Source organism: Bos javanicus, chromosome 29 (genome assembly GCF_032452875.1).
Source record: "Bos javanicus breed banteng chromosome 29, ARS-OSU_banteng_1.0, whole genome shotgun sequence".
Taxonomy (NCBI): domain Eukaryota; kingdom Metazoa; phylum Chordata; class Mammalia; order Artiodactyla; family Bovidae; genus Bos; species Bos javanicus.
Genome location: NC_083896.1, coordinates 44,382,839 through 44,409,129, shown reverse-complemented (window position 1 = coordinate 44,409,129; position 26,291 = coordinate 44,382,839). Strand labels below are relative to the sequence as shown.

General features: G+C 54.2%; 4 protein-coding genes across 13 annotated transcripts; 2 read left to right on the top strand and 2 right to left on the bottom strand.

The window, feature by feature from the left end:
* The first annotated feature begins 5,487 nt into the window (after positions 1–5,487).
* Positions 5,488–11,741, top strand: FOSL1 (FOS like 1, AP-1 transcription factor subunit). 2 transcript variants are annotated; one of them, XM_061407003.1, is made up of 5 exons: positions 5,752–6,033; positions 6,065–6,661; positions 7,951–8,148; positions 10,167–10,274; positions 10,694–11,741. In XM_061407003.1, the coding sequence occupies exons 2-5, from the start codon at positions 6,650–6,652 to the stop codon at positions 11,111–11,113; spliced, it is 738 nt and encodes a 245-aa protein (XP_061262987.1). In that variant the 5' UTR covers positions 5,752–6,033; positions 6,065–6,649; the 3' UTR covers positions 11,114–11,741. The 2 variants fall into 2 exon arrangements, with proteins under 2 accessions (XP_061262986.1, XP_061262987.1); XM_061407002.1 differs by lacking the exons at positions 5,752–6,033; positions 6,065–6,661 and adding an exon at positions 5,488–5,727.
* A 599-nt stretch (positions 11,742–12,340) lies between these two features.
* Positions 12,341–13,901, bottom strand: CCDC85B (coiled-coil domain containing 85B). The gene has a single exon (XM_061407008.1). It carries the CDS (start codon positions 13,185–13,187, stop codon positions 12,579–12,581), a length of 609 nt encoding a protein of 202 aa, XP_061262992.1. The 5' UTR covers positions 13,188–13,901; the 3' UTR covers positions 12,341–12,578.
* Positions 13,902–13,975: 74 nt separating this feature from the next.
* Positions 13,976–25,656, top strand: FIBP (FGF1 intracellular binding protein). Of its 6 annotated transcripts, XR_009734597.1 has the most exons (11): positions 15,646–15,831; positions 16,023–16,221; positions 16,425–16,551; positions 17,456–17,556; positions 18,068–18,222; positions 18,490–18,598; positions 18,674–18,737; positions 18,977–19,063; positions 19,150–19,247; positions 22,178–22,315; positions 24,504–25,656. XR_009734597.1 is itself a non-coding variant. In XM_061406999.1 (10 exons), the coding sequence occupies exons 1-10, from the start codon at positions 14,035–14,037 to the stop codon at positions 19,644–19,646; spliced, it is 1,056 nt and encodes a 351-aa protein (XP_061262983.1). In that variant the 5' UTR covers positions 13,976–14,034; the 3' UTR covers positions 19,647–19,696. The 6 variants fall into 6 exon arrangements, 3 of the variants coding, with proteins under 3 accessions (XP_061262983.1, XP_061262982.1, XP_061262981.1); XM_061406999.1 differs by lacking the exons at positions 15,646–15,831; positions 22,178–22,315; positions 24,504–25,656 and adding exons at positions 13,976–14,080; positions 19,577–19,696; XM_061406998.1 differs by lacking the exons at positions 22,178–22,315; positions 24,504–25,656 and adding an exon at positions 19,577–19,696 and having other exon boundaries at positions 18,068–18,201.
* CTSW (cathepsin W) lies at positions 19,891–23,323 on the bottom strand. 4 transcript variants are annotated; one of them, XM_061406992.1, is made up of 10 exons: positions 23,201–23,322; positions 22,844–22,928; positions 21,938–22,051; positions 21,427–21,575; positions 21,179–21,275; positions 21,009–21,089; positions 20,781–20,906; positions 20,505–20,569; positions 20,210–20,419; positions 19,891–20,129 (listed from the first exon to the last, which is right to left on the bottom strand). In XM_061406992.1, the coding sequence occupies exons 1-10, from the start codon at positions 23,285–23,287 to the stop codon at positions 20,019–20,021; spliced, it is 1,125 nt and encodes a 374-aa protein (XP_061262976.1). In that variant the 5' UTR covers positions 23,288–23,322; the 3' UTR covers positions 19,891–20,018. The 4 variants fall into 4 exon arrangements, with proteins under 4 accessions (XP_061262976.1, XP_061262978.1, XP_061262979.1 ...); XM_061406994.1 differs by lacking the exon at positions 20,781–20,906 and having other exon boundaries at positions 23,201–23,323; XM_061406995.1 differs by lacking the exons at positions 20,781–20,906; positions 21,009–21,089 and having other exon boundaries at positions 21,155–21,275; positions 23,201–23,323.
* Positions 25,657–26,291: the final 635 nt, after the last annotated feature.

Here is a 26,291-nt window from a genome sequence, read left to right as displayed (position 1 = left end):
ATCCAGGTTAGACAGGATGGGGCCAGGCCCAAGGGGAAGAAATCTTTGTGGATGTGAACTGAAATGTCACCTCTAGATGTAGGGAGACTGGAACCTATTGCTGGTGGGATGGGAACTGTTGGAGAGAATCAAGGCCAAACTAACGAGTACCCTGTGACCCGCAAGTTCCACCCCTGGGCTCACAGCCAAGAGAAGTGAGTGCAATTGGCCATGGAAGGACATATCGAGAATGCACAGACTTCCTGGTGATCCAGTGGTTAGGACTCCACAGTACCACTGCAGGGGATGTGGGTTCGATCCCTGATCAGGGAACTAAGATCTTGCATGAGTTTGGGCATGACTTCAAAATAAAAAAGAATGCTCACAGAAGTCTTATTCATAAGAGCCCAAACTCAGAAAGCCCTCAATATCAGCAGAAGGAGAATGGAGAGAAGGATTATGGGATAGTTATGCAATAGAATACTACACAGTGATGGAAAAGACCAAGCTACTGCTTGACCCAACAATGTAAATGAATCCCTCAGATTCATAGATTAGACACTGGAAGCATGAGCAATGAAAGGAAAAACAGATAAATTGGACTTCAAAACAATTATAAACCCTTTTCTGCATCAAAGTACATCATGAGAAATATGAAAAGACAACCTACAGAATGGGTGAAAATATTTGCAAATCATGTATCTGATAAGTGTCTGGTAGCCAGAATAAACATAGGACTCATATAATTCAACAACAAAAAGAAAAAAGGAAATTAAAAATAGCAAAAGATCTAAGTAGACATTTGTCCAAAAAATATATACAAATGGCCAAGAAGCATATGAAAAGATGTTCACTGGTCATTAAGGAACACGAGTGGCTATTAAGGAAATGAAAATCAAGACACGATGAGATACCACCACTTCACACCCTCTAGGATGTATTTTACATACAGAAAATAATATATTGGCAAGAATGTAGAAAAATTAGAACCCTCAGGCACTGCTGGTAAGAATGTAAAACGGTACGAGCACTTTGTCAAACAGTGAGACAGTTCCTCACAAGATTACCCAGAAAATTACCATCATTGTCGTTTAGCTGCTAAGTTGTGTCTGACTCTTTGAAACCCCATGGACTGCAGCATGCCAGGTTTCCCTGTCCTTCACTATCTCCTGGAGTTTGCTCAAATTCATATCCATTGAGTTGGTGATGCTATCTAACCATCTCATCCTCTGTCGTCCCCTTCTCCTCCTGCCTTCAATCTTTCCCAGCATCAGGGTCTTTTCCAATGAGTCAGCTCTTCGCATCAGGTGGCCAAAGTACTGGAGCTTCATCTTCAGCATCAGTCCTTCCAATGAATATTCAGGGTTGATTTCTTTTAGGATTGACAGGTTTGATCCCCTTGCTTCCCAAGGGACTCTCAAGAGTCTTCTCCAACACCACAATTAGAAAGCACCAGTTCTTCAGTGCTCGGACTTCTTTATGTCCAACTCTCATATCCATAATGACTACTGGAAAAACCATAGCTTTGACCATATGCACCTTTTCGGCAAAGCGATGTCTGCTTTTTAATACGTTGTCTAGGTTTGTCATAGCTTTCCTTCCAAGGAGCAAATATCTTTTAATTTCATGGCTACAGTCACCATCTGCAGCGATTTTGGAGCCCAAGAAAATAAAATCTGTCAAGCTTCTACTTTTTCCCCTTCTATTCACCAGGAAGTAATGGACTCGGATGCCATGGTCTTAGTTTTTGAATGTTGAGTTTTAAGTCAGCTTTTTCACTCTCCTCTTTCACCCTCATCAAGAGGCTCTTCAACTCCTCTTCACTTTCTGCCGTTAGAGTGGTATCATCTGCATATCTGAGTTTATTGATATTTCTCCTGGCAATCTAGATTCCAGCCTGTGCTTTATCCGGTCCGGCATTTTCCATGATGTACTCTGCATGTAAGTTAAATAAAAGGGTGACAATATGCAGCCTGGTCATACTCCTTTCCCAATTTTGAACCAGTCAGTTGTTCCATGTAAGTTTCTAACTGTAGCTTCTTGACCCACATACAGGTTTCTCAGGAGACAAGTAAGGTGGTCTGGTATTTCCATCCCTTTAAGAATTTTCCACAGTTTGTTGTGATCCATACAGTTACCATGTGACCCAGAAATTCCACTGTTAGGTATATTTCTGAGATAAATGGAAATATATGTCCACACGAAAGTTTGTGCACAAATGTCCATAGAAGCATTATTCATAATAACCAGAAAGTAGAAACAACCCAATTCCACCAACTGATGAATAAATAAATGGTGGTATAGCCATGCAATAGACTATTACTCAGCCATAAAAAGGAATGGAGTGCTGATATAGCCTATAATATTGACAAGCCTGGAAAACATTATGCTAAGTAAGAGAAACCAGACACAAAAGGTCACAAACTGTATAATTTCATTTATATGAAGTGTCCAGATCAGGCAAATCTGTAGCGATAGACAGCAGATTAGTGGTTACCAGGGGATGAGAGCATGGTTACCAGGGAACTGGGAGCCATTACTCAATGAGCTTCCTAGGTGGTTTAGCAGGGAAGAATCCACCTCCCAACACAGGTAGACATGCAGGTAGACGCAGGAGATGTGGGCTTGATCCCTGGGTCAGGAAGATCCCCTGGAGGAGGAAGTGGCAACCCACTCCAATATTCTTGCCTGGGAAATCCCATGGACAGAGGAGGCTGATGGACTACAGTTCATGGGGTCGCAAAGAGTCAGACACGACTGAGCACTAGCACTTAATGGACGTAGAGTGTTTTAAATCTGGAACGATTTAAAAAGTTTTGAAACTAAATTGAAGTGGTGGTTACACAATCTTGTGCAGGCACAAAATCCCACTCAAGTGTATGCTTTAAAATGGATAATTGTATGTTATGTGAATTTCACCTCAATTTAAAAAAGTAAACTTCAATGTAAGAAGTGAATGGAAACTGGAAAACATAAACATCACCTCAGTGCCCTGGGGACACTGACAGAACCTACTGGGTGCGGAACAGCCTCATCCACTACCTCCTTTTGCCTCACTGCAGCCCCAGGAGGTGGGGACTGTCTGGAGCCCAGAGAGGGACATTGATCGAGCCAGGCTCACACAGCTGCCAAAGGACAAGGCTCCAGCCTCTCAGACCTCCCAGCCCCCAGACTCCTGAAACCGCTGTGGCCCCCTGGGATTCTCATCAGGCCTCACTGGGTGGGAGCTAGTGAGGTCAAGGGCCAGGAACGTTACTGCAGCCACGAGGCAGGAGTTAGTGACTGAGAAGCTTGGAATGTGCAGCCTCTGAAAAGAGCTCCTTGTGGCTCCACCGACGGTTAGAGCAGGAAGGGACTTTCAGAGCCATGTAATCATACACACACACACACACACACACACACACACACACACACTTGAGCCTGAGCTCCTGCTCAGTCACGGCCCCAGGCTGTGTTTCTGGAGCCGGCAGACAAATGCAGTCAAGGCTGACCTGTGCCACCACCTGTCTGCTTCTGTCACTCTGACCTGTCCTGCTCGGGCTCAGCCAAAGATTTCAGATATCAGTGTGTGTGTGTGCGCACAAGTACGTTAGCATGTGATCAGAACCCCCAAAGCGTCCACCCATGGGGCTTTTTCTTAACATGCATTTTTTGTTGCTATTTGTCAAATTCTTACTATATGCTGTACTCAGCATGGGACATGATTTGATATCTATTCTCCAACAACCCTGAGATGTTTATCATTTTGTAGTTATCAGATGTCCTCAGTTCACAGATGAGGCTCTGAGAGATTGTGTGCCTCACCAAGGTCATACAGCTGGCAAGCAGCCTAAGCAGAATTTGAACTCAGAACCCAGGCGTATGATTCCAGCACGTATGTTCTTTTCCATGATTCATACTGCCTCTCCTTCTTACGTACACATGTGTGCACATACGCGTGCATGCACACTCACACACATACACATACACACCCATGTATTTCTCATTCTGGTAAACTGCTGGTGGTTTCTTTTCTTTTTAGACAATGAGAAGCACTGAGTAGAATAAGGAAAAGGGAGAGGCAGCAGACTGGTAACCACCTTCTGAGTGCGCCTCACTTTATAGCTTACAAAGCACTTTCACATTTGTGATCTCATTTAATCCCACAGCCGCCTCATGAGGTCAGCAGGAGGCTCAATTATTCCCACTGGGAGCGGGACTCAGAAGGAAGGTGACTTGCCCAGGGTAACAGAGACAGAAAATGGTAGCTCTGGGACTGGAAGCCCAGGGCCAAGCTGGCCTCTTGGTTCTAAGTCCTGAATACATCCACCAACCGCGGCCTCTGTCCCTGAGGAAGGCAGTCCAGGACCCCATCTTCCTGAAATCTCCCTTATGTGAGGACAAAATTGGAGCCAATCAAAAGGAGGTACCAGTGGAAAGCAGGACTGCCCAGCTCTCTCTCTGTCTGTAGTTGTGTGACTCCGGCAGCTCCTTACTCTGTTCAGGCCTCAGTTTCCCCATCTGCAAAATGAGGCTGATAAAGGCATCTGCCTCCCAGAGTTGTTGGTTTTCGGTTGTTGACGCTTGGTCCTGGCCTCACATTCACACAGACCTTTGACATAATCTCCAAACAAGGCTGATGACAACACAGTCCTGGGAGAGCAGTTACAGTATTTAAGGAAGATGGGGTTTATCAGAACACAGAACTGTGTCCAATAGGCTCAGCTGACAGGCTCTCACTACTGGTAGGGGCTCTGAATTAAAACTTGCTACAGCTCCTGAAATTATCCTGCGAGTAAGGCAATTGTATTGCATTGTATTTGTGGGTAGTTCAAACTATTAATATATCCTTGTAATTATTTAAAATACACACCATTTTTGTAACTCTGGTTTGTCATTTGTTCACTTTTTCGTATACCTGAACCTTAAAACAGCGCCAGTGAAGGGGACTCATGTCACGACTTGGATGGCAGTAGCATGGTTCGGGGCATGAATAAGCAGCCAGATGATGGTAATACTAGTAACATCAATCACGTTTATAATCCGACGTACAGTTTCCAGACTTCTTTCATATTCTTCATTCCAACTTCCCACGCGTGGCAAGGTCGCTCTGTGAATATTTTGTCCCATTTTACGCATGCAAACACTAGGCTAGACCAAACAGTGGGCTGCGGGGGGACCGCGGTGGCGAGGGTGGCGAAGGCTAAGTCGGCTCTTGGGGGCTGGGCGGGGCTAGGCGGACGGGGCGGGGCGGGGCGGGGCGGGGAGCCCGGCAGCTCGCAGGTGCGTAGGACCGCGGGGGAATCCTTAGCTCCACCTGGGCGCGGCGAGGAAATCGCACCATGTTTGGGCAGCTACGTCAGAGGGGGCGGGCCCGCGGCTGTCCTTAGGAGCCGCCAGATCCGCCCCTTTTCCCCACCGAGAGTCAGTCGGCTACTGGACTGTGGGAGGCGACAGAAAAGTTCAGGGCGGATTGATAAAAGGCGGCGCGTCTGGAGAGGTGGAGCCTGGAGGTGACCAGAGCCGCGGCGAAACGCCCGCCCTCCCCCGCCCACCCCCCGAGTAGAAGTGGTTCAGCCCGAGGACTTTTCATTCATAAAAAGAAAAGACTCCGCGAGGAGCGAGTGAGTCAGAACCGAAGCCGCCGACGCGGACCCCACAGAGCCGCCAACCCAGGGCATGTTCCGAGACTACGGGGAACCCGGACCGAGCTCCGGCGCCGGCGGTGCGTACGGCGGCCCGACTCAGCCCCCGGCCACAGGCCAGCAGGTGAGAGGAACCCGACACCTGGAGTCCACAGGTGGACAGCGCCGAGGAGAGCGCGGGCCGCTCCGGCACACTCGGGGACTGGGACCGGGAACTGGGGGAGGGACCAGGTATCGGAGCGGTGGCAGCGGATCCTGCCCACTCTCCGCTGTCCAAAGGCACTTTCTGCCCCACAGCCCAGCAGAGCACGCGCGGCGGGAGGAACACATCTCTGCGAGCATCGGCCCAAGCGCGCGTCCCCCTTCCCCTCTGTCCGTTGTCTCTCTGTCCCTCCGTCTCTGTTACCTCCTCTCCTTCCTCCTGTTCACCGTTAATTTCTTTGTCCCATCTGCTTCGGAAGGGGACCCCCTTGGTCCGGGATTAGTCCCAGCCCCGACCGGATCAGAAAGGGTCCCGATCTATCTCGGACGACATTTCCGAGGTCCGGAGTCTAAGCCGCGGCCGAGAGGTCCCCACGCACTGGCTCCCCAAGCCGGCTTGCCCGGACAGACTGGGAATCTTGGGCAGTCTGTGGTCATCCGTGTGCCTGCCTGTTTGTCCCTCTCCACCCCATCGCCAAGTCCTCATCCCCGTCCAGCCGCAGTGGACCTGGTGGGATCCAGGAGACTGGCTCTTGACCCCTTTACGGGTTGGGGCGCGTGGAGACCGCGAGATGCCAGGGCGTGCACGGGGTCTTGCAACCGGCAACTCCCGCTCCCCTGACTCTCGACACTGAACGGCGCCCGCTGCCGGTTGGGGGGACCTGGGAGGCTGCAGGTGCCCATTTCCTGTCGAGGGGCGATGAGCACGTGTCTCTAGGGGAGGGAAGGAGCGGCGTCCGTTCCGCCGAGTCACGGCGGCCGAGTCACGGTGGGTGACTCACCCCGGGCGCCCCTCCCTTCCTGGCCCGGAGCGGCCCGGGCCCTGACAACGTCGGGAGCGGGAGATGCCGCCGGCGGTACGTAGGCTGGGAACTAGGGTCATTGGGCCACTGCGCCCGCAGCGCTGAGCCGGGGACACTGCTGTCTAGACTTGCCTGGGCTTGAGGGAGCTTTCCCGGACGGCTGGGGGCCCACACCCAGGGCCCAGCCCCAGGGCTTGAACTCACTTCTCCTCTGGAACACTGAGTCCCTATCTCAACCCATTCCTCACATTTCTGGCTGAAAGAATCGAGGCAGCGCATATTGTGCAGTCTTGCATTGTGCTGGGCACTTTCCACCTCATTTTTTACCTTGTCACAGAATCTAAGACCCCATGGATTTTAAAACCTGTTATTTTGTGCCACTATTTTTTAAAAAAAATTTTTAGTTTGTCAATTAAACTGTGACCTCAGAGCTACTGAAGGGTACTTCTTGGCATCAGGGAAATGATCCTCACCTATGACAATATTAAAAACAAGGAAATTAAGGCATATTGAGGATAAATAATTTACCCTGACAGCCAGTAAATGGCTGAGCTAAGATCAGAACTGGGCTAGCTTGAACCCAGAGCAATGGCTCTTGTCTACCATGGCCCCTGTATGTTGGGTACCTGCCACTTGCCAGGCTCTGTCGCACATACACTCTCTTACCTGATTCTCCTAGTCACCCTTGAAGTTGTGCTTAGTCGCTCAGTTGTGTCTGACTTTTTGCAACCCCATGGACTGTAGCCCGCCAGGCTGCTCTGTTCATGGGATTTCCCAGGCAAGAATGCTGGAGCAGGTTGCCATTTCCTTCCCCAGGGAATCTTCCTAGGGCTGTCATTATCTTCTTTGTGCAGATGGGACTCAGACAGGGTGCAGGAATTGGTAAGACCCTGATGACCTGTACCCAAACCTCACTTCCCACTTATTGACTGTCTGTCTAAGGACAACTGTTTTCCTGTCTGAAAATGAAGATTTGTTGTTGTTTAGTCACTAAGTCGTGTCCAACTCTTTGCAACCCCATGGACTGCAGCCCACCAGGCTCCCCTGTCCATGGGATTCTCCAGGCAAGAATACTGGAGTGGGTTGCCTTTTTCTCCACCAAGTGATATCTTCCTGACCCAGGGATCAAACCTGCATCTCCTGCATTGGCATCAGAAATGCAGGCAGATTCTTTATCTCTGAGCCACCGGGGAAGCCTTTAAAATGAAGATACTGTTGTGCAAATTATAAGGAATCAGTATTTTTAAAGTGGCTGGGATAGCACCTGGAATTCACACTTTATTATTGGAAGCCCCTCAGTCCTCACAGACCTTATCCCTGGCCCTCCATGTCTTATCCCTCAGAAGTTCCACCTCGTGCCAAGCATCAACACTGTGAGTGGCAACCAGGAGCTTCAGTGGATGGTTCAACCTCACTTCCTGGGACCCAGCAGCTACCCCAGGCCTCTGGCCTATCCCCCGTACAGTCCCCCGCAGCCCCGGCCAGGAGTCATACGGGCCCTGGGCCCAACTCCAGGGGTGCGTCGCCGGCCCTGTGAACAGGTAAGAAGCAGAGGAGCTCATGAAGGTTCTTGAGTCCACAGGGGTGCTGAGGCGCAGAAAATAAACTCTTGTCCAGAAGCAGAACACAGGCTGAGAAGGGGCATGGGGAGAGTAGGTCCACTGGTTACTATTGGCCAAGACAGAAAGTGATGAGAGCCCCTGGGGAGACCCAGAGGGCAGTGCTGTCACTTCTGGATCAGGGAAGGCTTCTTGGAGGTGGAGGCATATTAGCCTAGAAGGATGGGTAGGATTTGCATAGGGAGAAAGATGATGGAAAATACATTCCAGGTAGAGGGGATGGCAGGAGCAGGAATGGAGGTAGAGGTGAGAACATGTAAGGTGTATATGTGGAAAGCTGTGTGGGCAGTAGAGGGGCTCCACCTGATGACAGGTACGGAGAGGGTGGGCTTATGCTGTCTGTATTGCTGAGAAGAGAATAGAAAGGGTTTCCTTCAGCTACTCTGAGTCTCAATTTCTCTAACTCATTTAATCCTCACAAAAACCCTCTTGGGAATGAACTCTGGGTTTCCCCCATTTTACAGCTAAGGAGATGAAGGCACAGAGAGATAGTCACTTGCCCAAGGTCACACAAGGAGTGAGTAATGAGACAGGACTGTCCAATTCTAAAGTCAGATCGTACCCACCAAGCCACAGTGTCTCACCAGGAGGTAAGAGAAGGCTTGACGTTGAAAGAGCTGGGAACACTTGCCTTCCAAACCAGGGTTTTTGGTTGCTCACTGCTAGTAATAAAGTCCTTGCCCAAATAAATGATTAAGAGGGTCTTTAAGGGACTGGTTCCTCTTTCCTCTCCCTGGGGCATTTCAGTATCTGAGACTGTAGTGGGTGAGGGCTGCCCCTTAATGAGTTTGCTCTGACAGCAAGGTAGAGGATGGAAAGGACAGTTAGAATCCTGAGAAAGATGTGTGATTAGTCAGGGCTGGCTTTTGCAGAAAAAGAATGGCTGGCTTTTGTGACCAGATGGAAGGAGACCATGGTGTAAGCCCCAGAGGCAAGCTCCTGGACTTCCTTCAGCCATGTCTCTTTGATCCTGAGTACTCCTAGATGGGCTATGAATGGGCTCCTTTTCGCAAGAGGTGGTGTCCATCAGCTGGCCCTTTTCTCAGTGTTAAATAGAGTGCGTCGATTCTTTAAAAGATTTATTTATTTTTTGGCTTTGGTGGGTCTTCGTTGCTGCCAAGCTTTCTCTAGCTGCAGCAAGCAGGGGCCACTCTTCCTTGTGGTGTACAGGTTTCTCACTGTGTTGGCTTCTCTTGTTGCAAAGCACGGGCTCTAGAGCGCTGGCTCAGTAGTTGTGGTACACAGGCTTAGTTGCTCTCCAGCATGTGGGATCTTCCTGGACCAGGGATCAAACCAGTGTCCCTGGCATTGCAAAGCAGATTCTTAACCACTGGACCACCAGGGAAGCCCCAGAGTGCATGGATTTTAATTTCTGCTCTGAACCACAAACAAGTTATTCATCTTCCCTGGCCTTTGGCTCCTTACAAGAGAAGCTGGGTTAAGGATCCATGTAAAGCACTTAGCTGGCACACAGTAGGTTCCCAATAAACAACTGCATAGACACTCTCATTACCCCCTCTTAGTGCTTACAGCCTCTGGGGAAGAGGAGGTTTGGTTATCAAGTGACTGAAAAGAATGAGGTTCCTTTGAAAAAGAGTGGCTGCAACGGCCATTTATAGCTGTGGAATGAAAGAAGACTTCTAGGAAGGGTCGTGGTGGCCTGAGGGATCTCAGTTGAGTCCTGGGAGAGGAGGCTTAGGATTTATAGTGGGACATTTATAGGGAGGACATTCCCAGAGGAATCATAGGAAGCAAAAGCTGGGAGCGAGGAGGAAATTTGACTAATCCAAGCTTACTAAATACGGAACCGGTCAGGTTGGGGAGGTCCCCAAAGAGCAATCTGAGGGCGTCCCTGCGCTGCCATGCCCTCCGCCAGGGTTCTACCACTGGGCCGGCAGCACAGAGTCCACCTCACTGCTCTGTAACCCTCCTTCCCCCAGATCAGCCCCGAGGAGGAGGAACGCCGTCGAGTGAGGCGGGAGAGGAACAAGCTAGCCGCGGCCAAGTGCAGGAACCGGAGGAAAGAATTGACCGACTTCCTGCAGGCGGTGAGCACCAGCGAGTGCAGAGGGTACCCTGGTCCAGGCCCACCCAACCTCAGAGGGTCCCCAGTTCCCAAGGGCCGCAAGAGGCGCCATTAGATACATCCCCTCCCCCCAGCTCCCTTTTGGAGCGGCACTGAGACGAGGAAAAAGTGGTTAAAAATTAGTTGCGGCTTGTCTCGCTCTGAACACAGCAGAGCTGAAGCAGGCTGGACAATATCCTTCGAAGGTGCCCCCTAGCCTGATGGGAATCGTGCCTATTTTCTCCCCTGGGCTCATGGGAGTTGTAGTCCAGACTTGATGGAGACTCTCTACTCCCCCCAACCTCCCCTCCCCCACGCCCCAACCTGCCAATCACTACCACTGCGGGAGGCTCTGCGACATTCAGCCCTCTTCTTCTTTACTCCTTTCCTTATCGTCCACAGGAGACCGACAAACTGGAGGATGAGAAATCTGGACTGCAGCGAGAGATTGAGGAGCTGCAGAAACAGAAGGAGCGCCTGGAGCTGGTGCTCGAAGCCCACCGCCCCATCTGCAAAATCCCAGAAGGGGCCAAGGAGAGCGAAACCAGCGGCACAGGTGGTGCCAGCGGCACCAGCAGTCCGCCAGGCCCCTCCCGCCCTGTGCCATGTATCTCCCTTTCCCCAGGGCCTGTACTTGAACCCGAAGCATTGCACACTCCCACGCTCATGACCACACCCTCCCTGACTCCTTTCACCCCTAGTCTGGTCTTCACCTACCCCAGTACGCCAGAGCCCTGTGCCTCAGCCCATCGCAAGAGTAGCAGCAGCAGTGGGGACCCCTCTTCTGATCCCCTGGGCTCCCCAACCCTCCTGGCCTTATGAGGCACTCCGGCTCCCGCTCCCTGTGGGTGCCACCCTAACCAGTATTTCCCTGCTCATTTGATCCAGCTGGCCTGGATCATATCCCATGTCCAACCCCAGCAGATTCTTCTCCATCCCTCCAGACAAGACTGAGCATATTTTGCTTCCTAGTAGAGCCAAAGCTGCCCATTGGTTCTCCAGAGCTGGCCTCTCTAGCACAATTTGCACTAAATCAGAGACAAAATAGTTCCCATTTGTTGGAGAAAATTCCAGGCAGCTCCCAAGGGACTTTGTAGATTCTCAGAGGTCCTCTGGAGCCCTAATCCCCTGCAGATCACCCCTATGGTCTTCATCACCTCTTCCTGTGATCCACCCAACCCTACCCCTGACAGAAGATGATACTCTACCAGCCTAGAACACTAACTCACCCAGCCCCACTGCCAGCAGCACCAGGTTATTGAACCAGGACACTCTGCCAGCGCCTCCTAAAAGGAACGGCTCAGGAGAGTGCCAGAGCTGACCTGCAGCCCCCAGCTCTGAGAAGACTTTAGCTACAAGCCTCCACAGCGTGGGCAGCTGCTATTTATTTTCCTAAAGAGAGTATTTTTATACAAACCTGCCAAAATGGAATAAAAGGCTTGAAGCTCTAGCCTGCTCTCATTGGACCCAGAGGCTAAAGGGAGACCATTTGGAACCAGAAGCCTCAGGCTCCCATTTCAGCTCCACCAACTCACTACCTGACCTTGGACAAACTGATATTTCTGGACCTCGATTTTCTTATCTGACAAATGAGGCTACATCTGTTCTGCCTCATCTCCAGGACTGAGAAGAGGAAGAGAAGTGCTGTGAGGTGCCAAGCCAAGAGGATTATCCTCCTCTCGGTGGGGGACCCACAGTGCTCCGGCGTGTGCCACCGGAGGGCGCTGTTAGGCCCCTTCCAGCCTCCCGGGAGGCGGCTGAGTGGGTTTTAGGCCCCCCGCACCTGCTTCCTGCCCCATTGTCTTGGACAGGAAGGAGCCGGGAAGGGAGCTGGAGCCACTTCTGGGGCCGGATCACGGCCTGTCCTGGGGCCTGATGGGGGGAGCCAATGGCTCACCACTGTCCCACACCCCGCCCCAGGACTGAGGTAATGGGGGAGTCAGCCACCTTAGTTCTACAGTCCCTCCAGATGGGAATGGTACCCCCCAATGGTCCCCGCCCTCGTCCCAACGCCGGCGAGTTCCAAACAGACGCGCCCGGGCCATGGGCTCTGCTTCCGCCTCAGTTTATTAGCCTCCACCCAGCCCCCAGTAAGTCCCTCCACTCCAGCCTCCAGTCCCCCTACTGCCCCGCCAGCGAGAGTCAGGGGCCTTCCTCAGTGTTAGGGTTTCTAAGTCCATTCCATCGGCCCTTCGTGCGCAGCCGGGGCGGCGTCGGGTCCCCAGGTCCACCGCAGTCTCGCCGCTTGAGGAGCAATCCGGGTGGGCGTCGGCGGGAAGCTGTGCCCTCAGTCATCTGGGGAGCAGGCCAGGGGCAACTGATCGGGGCTGCCCACGCTGCCGGTACTGGAGCTTCCATCGCCCAGGTCACGAGGACCGCAGGGGGGCAAGGCCAGCTCGGGTGTCGGCCCAGCGCCAGAGCCCCCCGAGCCGCCGGAGCCGCCTCGGGGACCCCACTCTTCGCCCAGCGCCAGACAGAGCTCCTTGAGCGCCAGGTTCTCCCGCAGCAGCTCCTCCTGGCGGCCTTCCAGCTCAGCCAGCTTCTGCCAACAACCGCCTAGATCCTCGCGCACGGCTCGGGATGCTTGGGTCCCGAAGAGCTGCCACTGGCGCGCGGCGCGCCGCCCGCGCTGGCGCTCCGAGTCCAGGAAGCAGCAGAGGTCGCGCAGCTCGCGGTTCTCGGCCTGTAGGCGCCGGTTGAGCTGCTTGAGCTCGCGGATCTCGCCCAGGTGACCCTGTAGCTGCCGATTCACCTCCTGCATGAGGCGGCCGCGCTGCACCAGAGCCGCCAGGCGCGCCGCCTCCTCCCGCCGCAGGCGCCGCACCAGCTCCTCCTTGCCCAGAGCCGCCATCTCTTCATCCGTCAGCTCCTCCAGGCCGCCCGTCTCGGCCTCCATGGCTGCCTAAGCCTCTGGAGCATCGCCTGCCCGCCGCCGCGGCCCAGGAGCCCCACGACGAGCTCCTCGCCGCTGGGGCTCAGGCAACCGCTCAGTGGACAAGCTGTGGTGGAGCTAGCGTAGGATGCAGCAGCCGCGCGGGGGTGGGCACGCGGCGGGGCGCGCGCCGGGGCGGGGCCCCATGACATCAAGGACGAAGAGCCAATCCGGGCTAGCGCCCTCCGAAGAGGGCGGGGTCCAGGCTCCCAGAATGAAGCCCTTCCCCGCCCACTTCGGACCGTGGTGTCCCTGATGCTCGCTGACTCTGAGTATCCGCGTCCCCGACCTCGGTGCCAGTCAGCCCCAAACTACGTGCTTCGTACCTTCCAATTCCAAACTGCCTCAAGCTCGAGCCCAGGCCTCTCGGCTCCCTCTGAGAACCAAGATTCCAGTGTCGACCCTCAACTCTTCCGCCCACCCTCTGACAAAATCCAGACGGATCGCCTTTCCATCCTTCCTAGCTTTGCTCTAACTGTAGAGTCTCGACTCACTGAGCATCGCTTTCAGTCCTTGGAAATTAAAGTCCAAACGTCCTGGCTCACATCATCAGCCTACTCTCCCTCTCACAGACCGTTTCCTGTCCGGTGGGAGGGGCATACAACGGATTTGTTTGTTCAGTAAACTTTTATTGTGTGTAAGGGCTACGCAGAAATAAACTTGAGTCATATCCTTATACTGTCCTTAAAGAGGTCTTGATCTGGAAGAGGCGACAAGCTGCCATGAAGACGCAAATGGAGGAAGACCACATTTTGAGGGACTGACCCCACCCACTAAGTCGCCTCAAACGTGTCCCATTCTTTGCGACTCTATGGACTGTAGCCTGGCAGGCTCTTCTGTTCATGGGGATTCTCGAGGCAAGAATACTGGAGTGGGTTGCCATGCCCTCCTTCAGGGGAGCCTCCCAACCTAGGGATGGAACCCACATCTCATGTCTCCTGCATTGGCAGGCGGGTTCTATGGCCACCTGGGAAGCTTTCCCCAAAGAGGTGCTACCAGAGGGACCCTGAAAGATGTATAGGACTTTGGCGAGTCATGAGAGGGCTATTTGAGGAAGAGAGAATAGCACGATGAAAGTCTGGGGACTGAAAGAGACTCCATGCTTTAGGAACAGCGAGAGTAAACTGGTTTTTCGTGTCTGTTTTGGAAAGGCAGTTCTTAGAGAAAGTGGTAAGAGAGAAAGGCAGGCAACAAATGTAGAGCTAAATTCTTAAGGGCTTTAAATATTAAGATGGAGCATTTAGATGGAGTAAGGATTTCAGCAGGGGAGTAATATTTTTGAAAATACATTTTTTAAAAAGGTTGATTGGGCTGCTCTGTGTGGGATGGACCACAGGGAGGGGATGTAGGCAGAAAGATTACTGAGAACAATGTGTCAGTGGGCAAAGAGAGCTATGCAGAAGGACTAGGCTTGGACAGTGCAGTGGGGGTGGAGAGGACAAAACAGATACTAGAAATATTCAGGAGGCAAATCAGCAGACTTGAATGTGGAGAGAGAAGAGTCTGGGAGAAGCCCAGGTTTCTGGTATGAGAACAGGGTGGATGTAGGGGCTGTTCCTGAAATAGGAACACGGGGATGGGGGTGTGGGGGTGTGTGTGGGGGTGTGTGTGTGGGGGTGTGTGGGTGGGAACAGATCAGGAAACCAACAGGTCTGGCTGTGGGGAACCGAGTGGAAAGAGTTACAGGTTGGTGGCCGACTGGATGCGGACTTCCAGACAGAGCTCTAAGCTGTATCAGGGAGGTCATTAGTTGGAGGGGTGGAGGCGGGCCGATTGGCTTAAAACCATGGGAGTAGGTACCCCATATTCAGGAGAGGGGTTCATCTGCAGGATGGACTGAGGGGCCCTCAGCAAGGGCCCTTGAAGACGAGCCAGACAACTTTTTTTGCATAAAAAAGATTCAGGACAGAGCCCTGTTGTTTAGTCGCTCAGTCCTGTCTTACTCTTTCACAACCCCAGAGACTGCCCAGGCAAGAATACTGGAGTGGGTAGCTATTTCCTTCTCCAGGGGATCTTCCCGATCCAGGGGTGGAACTCGCATCTCCTGTGTTGGCGGGTGGATTCTTTACCGCTGAGCCACCAGGGAACCCCATAGAGCCCTGTGGAGCTACTACATTCAGGATACAGGTCAAAGTAGTGGGGCTCCCCGCAAAAGGGCACAGAACAACCAGGAGGATATGAGGGTGAAGGTTGCTGGGACAGGGGCAACTAGCCAGAGGCCTTGGCTCTGGATGCCCTCCTGCAAACCCGGCCGGCGTGAGGGTGGGGTGGGCTGGGCTGGGAACCGGGGAACCCGAGATTCCCCCTCCCGCTGGGAGGAGGGGCTACCCAACCGCCTCCGCCTCAGCTTCTTTCCTCGCGGCTCCTGCCCAGACTAGCTCTGTCCCGGAAGTGGTCCTTCTCTGGCTCCGGGTGCCGGGAGACGAATGTCAGTGCTCCCGGAAGTGGCCCGGCGGCGTGCCGGGCCCGGGCAGTGCTCGCTCCTGCTGGGGCGCTGCGGTAGCGCCCGGTCCGGGCGTCGCCATGACCAGCGAACTGGACATCTTCGTGGGGAACACGACCCTCATCGACGAGGACGTGTATCGCCTTTGGCTGGACGGTTATTCGGGTCTGTGGGGGGCCGACTGGGGGAGCCGGTCTGGCGGAGCGGTTGTTTTGGATGGGAGAGGGGGCCAAGCCAGGACTAGGCATCCTATAGGGCAGTGGGCAGAGGCCTGGGAGTATGAAATGCCTGGGGCTCGGGGCTGAAATCCCCTAGGGTCTGCGGGGCGGGGCCTGATGCCAGCCCTCGCTTCCCAGTGAGCGACGCGGTGGCCCTGAGGGTGCGCTCGGGAATTCTGGAGCAGACCGGCGCCACAGCAGCGGTGCTGCAGAGCGACACCATGGACCACTACCGGACTTTCCACATGCTCGAGCGCCTGCTCCACGCGCCTCCCAAGCTGCTTCACCAGCTTATTTTCCAGATCCCGCCCTCTCGACAGGCGCTGCTCATCGAGAGGTGCTCACCTGGCGGGTGGTGGGGACGCCAATCAGTCTGGCCATGTACCCATTTTGCAGGCTGACGATGAGGCCCGGGGACGGTCGGGACTTACCCAAGCCGGGAGAAAGTTGAGAGCAGAAGGGGCCAAACCCAGGTCCTGCCAGCTCTCCTCTCCCCTCTTCTTATGGAAAGTCAGTAGTGTCGTCCCCAACTCCCCACAGGTATTATGCCTTTGACGAGGCCTTCGTGCGGGAGGTGCTGGGCAAAAAGCTGTCTAAGGGCACCAAGAAAGACCTGGATGATATCAGCACCAAAACAGGCATCACCCTCAAGAGCTGCCGGAGACAGGTGGGCACTGCAGCTGTCTGCAGCCCGCCCCTTTGCGCCATCCCTTTGGTTCCTGCCTCGCCTCCAGCCCACTCCAACACCTCTGTGGCAGTGCCTTCGTTTCCACTCTCCTCCTTTTGCCCCTTCCAAGCCGTCCCCTACTCTTGAGCCAGAGTGACTTCTCAGACCTTAGCTTTCTTCTGCTCACGAACTTTGAATGGCTCCCATTCTTTCCTATAGCAGCCACATTCCTTGGCCTTGACCTTCAGACTCTCCTATCATCCTGTCCCTGCCCCCCTCTCTAGACTCCCCAGCCCCTGGCTTCCTTTTGCTCATCTGCCCCTGCCTGTATTATTTTTACAGGGTATTATTTTAGGACATATCTACCCCCGAAATCTAAGGCAGGGTCAGGGGTTGAGGTGGGTGGTCATATACCACCTTCTCCAAAAGCCTTGCCAGTGGTGCCAGAAAGAAGTAACCCTTCTAACTGGGCCTTTAGCATTTTCCTCTGTGATTCCTGTGAGCTCCCCAAGATGGCTTAGTATTTGCTCTTTTTTGATTTCCTGGGGCTTAGCCAGGAAGGTCAGTTTCAGCACAAACTAGTGAAGAGCTAGAGAGCATGATGCTAAAATAGGTGTGAATTTGTTGATAAGAGTGAGTAAACATTTATCCAAGGCAAGATGGCAGAAGCTGGTGAACATTTGGGGAATTGATAAGAGGTATTAATAATTAATGGGGCTTTCCAGGTGGCACATTGGTAAAGAATCCACCTGCCAATGCAGGGGATAATAGTTTGTTGAAGGAATAGCAAATACTCCATCCGTGTCTGGTGATTGGATAGGTGGGTCAGTGACAGAGGGATGCTCACCCAACAGTTTATTGAGTGAGCAACCTGACCTGTCCTTCTCCTCTAACTGCCCTGCAGTTCGACAACTTTAAGCGCGTCTTCAAGGTGGTGGAGGAAATGCGGGGCTCCCTGGTGGATAACATCCAGCAGCACTTCCTCCTGTCCGACCGGCTGGCCAGGTGAGGGGCCAGGAGAGGGGCCAGGTGAGGAGCCAACTGCCTCCCCCTCCTGCACACTCCTTCCTTATGCCCTGAAGCTGACCCTTGTTTTCTGCCCCAACCTGCATGACCTCCATGCTGTAGGGGGGCAGTGGTTATCCCTCTCTTGGGTTGTACTTTGGTTCAGACTGGCCTGGGTTGGAATCCCAGCCTGGCCATTCACCAGCTGGACTGTTGTGAGGTGCCATGGGTAAAGCCCACGATGGCACAGCCCCTGGGGCTTAGTAAGTACTCAGTAAGTGGTCGCTGTTACCCTGTGGTCTCCCACCGTGTCCCTTAGGAGAGCCGGGCTGAAACCTTCTCTTTGCCCAGAGGAGGAGGCCCAGAGAGACGTGACTTGAAACCCATCACACAGTGAGTTAGGGTAGAGAGAGGCCAGAACACAGAGGTCCTGCCGATGTTGTAGCTGGGAACTGCTTGCTAAGAAGGAATTTCAAGCCCTGATGGACCCCCTCCTCTCCCTACCCCGCAGGGACTATGCAGCCATCGTCTTCTTTGCCAACAATCGCTTTGAGACAGGGAAGAAAAAACTGCAGTATCTGAGCTTTGGGGACTTTGCCTTCTGTGCTGAGCTCATGATCCAAAACTGGACCCTCGGAGCCGTCGGTGAGGCCCCCACTGATCCAGGTGCAGGCCCCCGTTCCCAGCAGCCCTTCTTCTTCAGGGCCCCTGCCCAGCCGCTTCTGCTCATGGCCCAGCGCCCCCACACACAGCTTGTCTGCAGACAAGGGACCCACAGCGTCTCTCTGGCTTGGGGCCAGTCCCTCCAGCTCTGTCACACCCAGCGTGCTCTTTTGTCTTGTGGGGTGCCATGAAATGGGAGGGGGGGCTCAGGTTATCACAGGAGGCATTTTTGAATCTCCCACCTCAATTCCCTTCGTGGGCCTCACTTAGACTCCCAGGTGGATGACATGGACATGGACTTGGACAAGGAGTTTCTCCAGGACTTGAAGGAGCTCAAGGTGCTTGTGGCTGACAAGGACCTTCTAGACCTGCACAAGAGGTGACCCTGGGGTCTGTGGGGCGGGGCCTGAAGTGGGCGCCCAGGCAGTGCGGGCCTTGACCCTGTCTTCTTCAGCTTGGTGTGCACGGCCCTCCGGGGGAAGCTTGGTGTCTTTTCGGAGATGGAAGCCAACTTCAAGGTCTGTGGCCCAGTCCAGCCTCTATCCTTGGGGCATCTTCAGCCTCCAGAGCCCTGTCCCCACCCCAGCAGCTCTGCTGCTGGCTTCAGGCAGTGCTGCTGTTCCCTCTGCCTGCCCCTGGGGGGAGCCAGCTCTTAAACGCTGGGGAATTACTTGATTGAGGGAGGTGGATAGATGTGGTTTCAGCCCCCAGCCTCTCTCGGACAGAAGGCAGAACTCCCAGGCTCCCTCCCCGACAGAACCTGTCCCGGGGGCTGGTGAACGTGGCCGCCAAGCTGACCCACAATAAGGATGTCAGAGACCTGTTTGTAGACCTCGTGGAGAAGGTGAGTTGTTCTGTCGGCTGCCCTCTGACCCCATCCTGGCCTGTCCCTGGGCTATACCAGTGCTGGATGTTACCTTGGACCCACAGTTCGTGGAACCCTGCCGCTCCGACCACTGGCCATTGAATGACGTGCGGCTCTTCCTGAATCAGTATTCCGCTTCGGTCCACTCCCTGGATGGCTTCCGGTGAGAGATCTCAGGCTTCCTTATCCTGCTGGCCCCCTGCTGGGGCCCAGCTCTCCTGCAGACTCTGAGTTCCCTGTTCTTTGGCCCTGGGGTTGGAAGTCACTCTGTTGACCAGAGTCTCAGCTCCATCACTGAGAAACTGACCTGATCTTGACAAGTTCCTTTCTCTCTGTGTGCCTCCGTTCCTTCAGACATAAGCTGGGGGTGACAGCATTAAGGCTTATAGGAATCCCGTGAGGATTAAACGAGTGAAGTTGTTGAGAGCTCGTGGAGCAGGGTCATGGGGATCCAGTCAACATCAGCCAACACCATTACTGTTACCATTGCAGGCACCAGGCGCTCTGGGACCGCTACATGGGCACCCTCCGTGGCTGCCTCCTGCGCCTCTATCATGACTGAGGCCCCTGCCCTGCCCTGGCCACACTGACAATAAAGTTGCCATGACTTTGGAGGAGGCTGTGAGTGGGTACTCACATGGGTCCGCGCGTGGAAGTGTGTGCCCGTTGTACACGTACATCTCTTTGAGTGTCATGGTGTATGAGGATGTATGTGTCCGTTGACCGCACAGGGACAGGGACATGTCGGAGAACGGTATCTACTCGCTCCCCATCCGTTTCCCCACCCCAGCCGTGACCACTCCAAAGACGGGTCTTGTTTTGCTTTATTCAATCCCCAGCGAGAATACTGGGGAACTAGGCAAAAGCCTTGGGGCGGGTGGCAGGGGAAGATAACGGGCACAGCAGGAGAGAGCCAAAGGGCAGCCAGGCAGCCTCAGGGAGGGCAAGAGACTTGGTGCTGCTTCTTAGGCTTGTCCACTCTGGCGGTGACCGGGAACTTGGTGATGCCGCAGGTGTTACTCCCTCGATGCAGCCGGAAATAGCCCTAAGAAGTGAGGGCCCATCAGCGCCAGACAGCGGGGAGAGGTCTGTCCTGCCCTGTCCGCCCCCGTAGATCACACTCACCTCCTCACCCCACTGAGGCCCCCAGGAGTTCTTCAGGGTCCAGTATGCCATGGAGCGGCGAGGGCGCGCGTAGGATCCGAACGAGGCCGCCTTCCCCTGCCTCCCCTCCACCGACTTGGTTTTACCAAAACCCACCAGCAGGACAGAATGATCCACTTGTGTGGGGTCACAGGTGGTAGGTGTGGCCTTGATCACACCCTTCTGGTATTGCTGCAGGGGCAGAGAGGCCGAGTCGGGCCACCTCCCCTATATGCACCCGCCACCCCCCCCCCGCCCATTCCCTACCTTATCTCACCTGCAGTAGCGTCATATTGATGGTCACGGTGATGGGGCCCTCGGTGGCCAAGTGCCTGGCCATGCCTGGGGGTGGAAGGTGCCATCTAGCCCTGTCACTCCTTCATCCCCTGCTCTCGGCTCATGGGCATCTCTATCTATTTCTTCCTCTTTTCCACCCTCTAGCCCCCGCCCCCAGAGATGGCCTCCGTCTCTGTCTATAGCCCCGTCTGTCCTGGTCCGTCTGTCCCTGTCCGTCTCCCCCCTGTGCCCACCCGTGTCCCCATTGTGCCCGCACTCTGCTCGCAGGCCTGCAGTATTATGAAATCCTGGATCCAGGCCACCTTCTTGTACTTCTTAGCCAGGCACCTGTGGGTTTTGCCACTCCCATTGAATGGATAGTCCTTCTCACTGGCCAGGCCGCCTGGAGATAAGCAAGGCCCAGGAGGAGGCTCAGTTCAGCTCGGGAACAGTACCCGCCCCATCCTTCCCCCACCACGACTGCCTGGAGCAGCCAGGCACTCACTGTTGTTGAGGACAGTGAGGAACGCATCCCAGACGAAGCCACCCCTGCAGCCGTTCCCACAGCGGTCACAGTCAAGCAGCTCTGGTGCCAGAAGGGACAATGTGTGTGCCCAGGCCTCAGGCACCCCCACCTCCTTTGGTCCTCACCCCAGCCCCTGCCCCCAGCCATACGCTGCACGGAGACCTCCACGAAGTGTCTGAACTTGATGGCCCATAGGGCCTCGATGTTGCCCGCTGCTGCCATGGCCCAGCAACAGTTGCAGTTTCGCTAGTGGGGAAAGGATGGCGGCGGTGGGGGCGGGTAAAGACTGCAGGCCCTCTCCTCCCCGCCTCCCCACACCCCCCACGCACCCCCACCTCCGCCCCCGCCCCGGGGCTGGACTGGGCCAGGCTGCTGGGCTTGGGGTGGAGGCAGATACCTGGTCCCTGACGGGTGAGATGGTGCCAACTTTCCGCCAGTCACAGGTCTGGGGCTCTGATTCCCCCCACTCTTCAGACCCCACTTTTCTGCTCACACCGAGGGCCTCTCCAGCCACCTGGCTTCCATAAAGCTGGACAAACTCCTCCTCTGGGGACACATGGGGCCATGAAGTTCAGTGTTTTGACCCCTCCCCCCACATCCTGCCTCCCACCCCAGCCATCCACATCCTGAGCCATTTGAGTCCCTGTAATGCCCCTGGAGGCAGAAAGATGAGGACCCTGAGGCCTAGAGGGAGGCCAGGTTCCTTGCTGGGGCGCACAGCCCTGCACCCGGTGTCTCTGTGAGCTGGGCTACCGCCCAGGCCTCCACAGAGTTCCTGCCCTGATCTCGGATTCAGGGCAAACCCCCAGCTCGAGAGTCCGTCTGGGGAACAGAAGCCAAGTCAGCCTGGTATCTGCTGGGGAAGATCCTGCTTCCCCGCCTACCACCCATTGCCAGGAGTCCAGTACCTGTGAGGTCACTGAATTGAGTCACCCCAAACTCGGCTGTGCCCAGGTCCTCCTCCTGCAGCCGCTGAGCCTTGGCCAGGTTTTGGGCAAAGATGTCCAGGCGGCGGGCGTACTCTAAACCAAAAGGAGGTTGTCCTAGGCTGGCTCGCAAGCCCTCAGAGACAGGAAGCGGCCACCAGTTTGGCTTTCCACCCACACTCTCCCAGGTAAGCACTGGCTCCTTTCCTATGGTCTTTGCAGACCCCGCTACAGACACCTGGACCAAGGAAGTGGCTCCCCAGGGCCCCTACGGTTGGAGTTTCGTTGAAGGCAGGTAGAGAGTATCTGCCCACCTGAAGAAGCCAAGTGAAAAGTCGGAAAGCTAGTGACAAGGGAAAGGTGGGTGGTCAGAGACCGACTTCCTGCCAGGTCATCTCTGTCTCTACTTCACACCTCTGGCCGCAAGTCTGTGGCTGGAACATGGCAGGGGAGGGTTGGGGTACAAGTCCCTGGCACAGGAAGTCAGGCTGAAAGGTGCCCACGGACCTCCCCCATGGGAGATGAGATCCAGAGGGCAGGAACAGGGCTGGCAACGCATGGGAGAGGGAATCCACAAAATGGGTAACCCTGGGTGCCTCCTGGATGACTAGCAGTCTCCTGCTGCTGCAGTCACAGGAAAGTGGCTCTGGACGTGACGATCCTCTCGGACCAGTCAAACCCCCAACAGCTACCACCTCCCTCCAGGTTCGTAGCCAAGGAGGATCCCGTCCCTGCTTGTTTGGGAAACCAGGGAGTACACTCTCAGCCCCGTGTCACTGTCCTCCTGAGTGGCTTTGGCCAAATGCATTCCCCACCCTGAGCCTGAATTTCCTTGTCTGTTAGATGAGAGCAGGGGTTTGGACTGGGGACGCACGTGCCCTGGCATACCTGCTGGATTTGGATAACTCCGGTTGTACTGCATCTGAAACAATCTGAAGACCTCTTTCAGCTCCAGCGGCTGGGGACCTGGGTCCTGGGTGGCGGTGCAGGGTGGGGGGCGGGGGGTGTAAACAGAGCAGTGGGGAGGGGGTGAGGTGAGGAGTCATGGCGGGGACCACACCTCAGCTCCCACCCGAGCTGGGACTGGACTAGGGGAGCAACCGGTTCACCCACCTTTCTCCCTGTGTGGGCCTGAGCACATGGATCATCCCTTCAGTCTCAGTTACTCCCTCTGAGAAATAGGAACAAACCCCTGTTTCTGCCGGGGTGAGCCCCAGACATGGGGAGAAAGTTGGGGACACTTACCTGGCCCCTGAGGGAGTCCTTGATGCCTTGAGCCAGGCCTGCCACCAGCAGGGCCAGGAGGCAGGAGAGATGGACAGTTGGTGCCATGATGCGGCAGACTAGAGTGTCTGGGGCAGGAAACTGCAGACCAAGGTAGAGGGGCTTAGAGGGTGGAGCTGGAGAAACCACAAAAGGGAAACCAGGTCAGGAAGGGGAGGAGGACCCCACACACACACACATACACAAGAGGGCTTCAGGCTTCTGTCTCAGCACGGCCCCTGCCTGCCAGTACCCCACTCTACCTGTTGTCTTTATTCAGCAGAGGCTCTCTGCCAACCCTGTCCTGGGCAGTCCTAAGGATGTGGAGATGGATCTGGCCTTAAGGGGACAGGAGGAGACAGATGCTAAGTGGGCAGTGACAATATAGGGCCATTGGTGCCTGGAGGGGGAAATAGGGCTATGGGAGCCACAGGCCCTAATGATGGGGGGGTGTGAACGGTGGTCAGTACCCCCCAGGAAGCATTCTTGCTCATCCTACTACAAAGCTCAGTCAGCTCAGGTGTCACCTCCAAGCAGCTCGCCTATCCTGTGGTATGACCTGCAGCCCCTTGAGCCCCTGCTGTGCGCACACCGGATGTGTCTGCCTTGCTTGTAGCCTCAGCACCCAGGAAGGGGCCGCATGCAGAGCTGGCTCAGGGGGGATTTGCTGGCTTAGTGATTAGTCATTTTTTTTTAACGAGAAAAGTTCAGGGTCCAGGAGACAGCAAGTGGCAGCTATGACCTCCTCTGTTCTTCATTCTTGTCACAGTCTGGGGAGGGGAAGAGGTATGTGAATGGGCTTCAGGGAGCAGGAAGATAGCAGGATTGGCAACTCAGACAGAGCCAGGCCAGAGGCTGAGGCCTGGGCAGGGGTGTTAACACCTGTCACTTGTGCCTTGAAGTGGGTCCTTAGGTTCGGGGGCTCTCACATGGACCTTCAGTCTGAGAACCAGCATCCAAGACCAGAGACAGGCGAGAAAAAGAACTGGTTTTCTGGGGTTTCCATGGGGATGGGAGCCAGGGGAAGGGATCCATTCATTCATGTGCTGATTAGCTCATTTCTTCGTTCATTGGGAATCTTCCCAAAGTCCTGAGGTCCCTTTTTGCTGCACAAAAGGGACCCTTTTGTGATCCCTTTTTTGATCCCCAACACACGCATACCATGTAGTAAGCCAAGGGTCTCCCCTGGGGAAAAAAAAGAGAATGATGCTGACTTTATTAAAATGCAGTAGAGGACTTGACTTCCCTGGTGGTTCAGTGGATAAGAATCTGCCTGCCCATGCAGGGAACATGGGTTCAATCCCTGGAATCCAGGAAGATGCCACATGCAGAGGAACAACTAACTCTGTGAACCTCTTCTACTGAGCCTGTGCTCTAGAGCCTGGGAGCCAAAACTACTGAGCCCATGTACTGCGACTACTGAAGCCTGTGCACGTGAATCCTGTGCTTTGCAAGAAGAGAAGCCACTTCAATGAAAAGCCCGTACACCACAAAGAAGAGAAGCCCAGCTCACTGCAACTAGAGAAAGCCTGCACGCAGCACCAAAGACCCAGCACAGCCATAAGTAAATAAATAAATTGAAAAAATGCAGTAGGCAGATTATCTGCAGGAGGGTACCTGGCTCCATGATTCTAGTTCCCAGTCATGTGTCCCACGCTGGTTTTAGCCCCAGAGCTGGAGGTTTAAAATAACAGCTTTAGGTTCCTGCTTGCCCAGCGGTTGAGAATCTGCCTGCCAATGCAGGAGATGCAGGTTCAATTCCTGGTCTAGGAAGATCCCACAAGCTGCAGGGCAACTGAGCCCGTCAGCCACAGCTATTGAATAGCCTATGCTGTAGAGCCCGGGAGTTGTAACTACTGAAGCCTGTGTACAGAGCTTGTGCTCTGCAACAGGAGAAGCCACTGCAGCGGGAAGCCCATTCACTGCAACTAGAGAAAGCCCTCCGGCAGCAGTGAAGACCCAGCACAGTCTAAATAAATAAACAAAATAGTTTTATGGAGGTATAATTCACATACCATAAAATTTACCATTTTAAAGTGTTTAGATAATTCAGTGATTTTTCATGTATTTGCATAACTGTGCAACCATCACCACTGTCTAATTTCAGAGCATTCTCATCATCCCAAAAGAAATCCCATACCCATCAGAAGTCGTTCTCACATTCTCCTCTTCCCTGGCAATCACTAGTTTGTTCTTCAGATTTGCCTATTCTGGTTGTGTCATAAAAATGGAATATGTGGCCTTTTGTGTCTGGCTTTCAACTGGTGTCATGTTCAAGATTCATCCATGTTGTAGCACATATCAGTACTTCATTCCTTTTTATGGCAGAATAATGTTCTATCGCCATTTTTTGTTTCTCCTTTCATCAATAGATGAACATTCCTTTGGCTCTATATTTTCAACAATTACGAATAGTGTTACTATGAACACTGTGTACAGATTTGTGTGTGTGTGTGGACATATGTTTTCAATCCCCCTGTGTATATACACCTAGGAGTGAAATTGCTGGGTCATGTACTAATATTTTTGAGGACCTGCCAGACTGTTTTCCACAGCAGCCGCCCCATCTTACATTCCCACTCATAGTGTGAGGGTTCCAATTTCTCCATACCCTCTCCAGCACTTGTTACTGTCTTTTGGGTTTTAAAGACTTTTTATTTTTAGCCTCCTCTCCCCCACCCCTGGCGGGTGGTGGTGGCTGGGAAGAATTTGGAGGTGGGAGGGTGCTCTGCAGTTCAACACCGAATCCTGAAGGCTCATCCTAGGACCCATCGGCACGTCCTCTCCTACTTAACGGACAGGGCTGCTAATGGGGGTGACTGTGAGGATAAACGGGTGGGAAAGGTAACCGAGGACTCGGCATTTCCCGCACGCCGCCTGCCTCCAGGAGGGAAATCCCTGGACACGCAGCCCTTTCCCGTCTGGCCCCGCCCTGAGACGTGGGCAGGGCAAGACCCCGCCCCTTCCTGGGAGCCAGCTCCGCCCAAACCCCGCCCCTTAGGGCTCTCCCGCTGCTTTGGGAGTAGGCAGAAACCCGGGGACTGGGGGCGGGATGTGTGGGTAGGGGGGACGC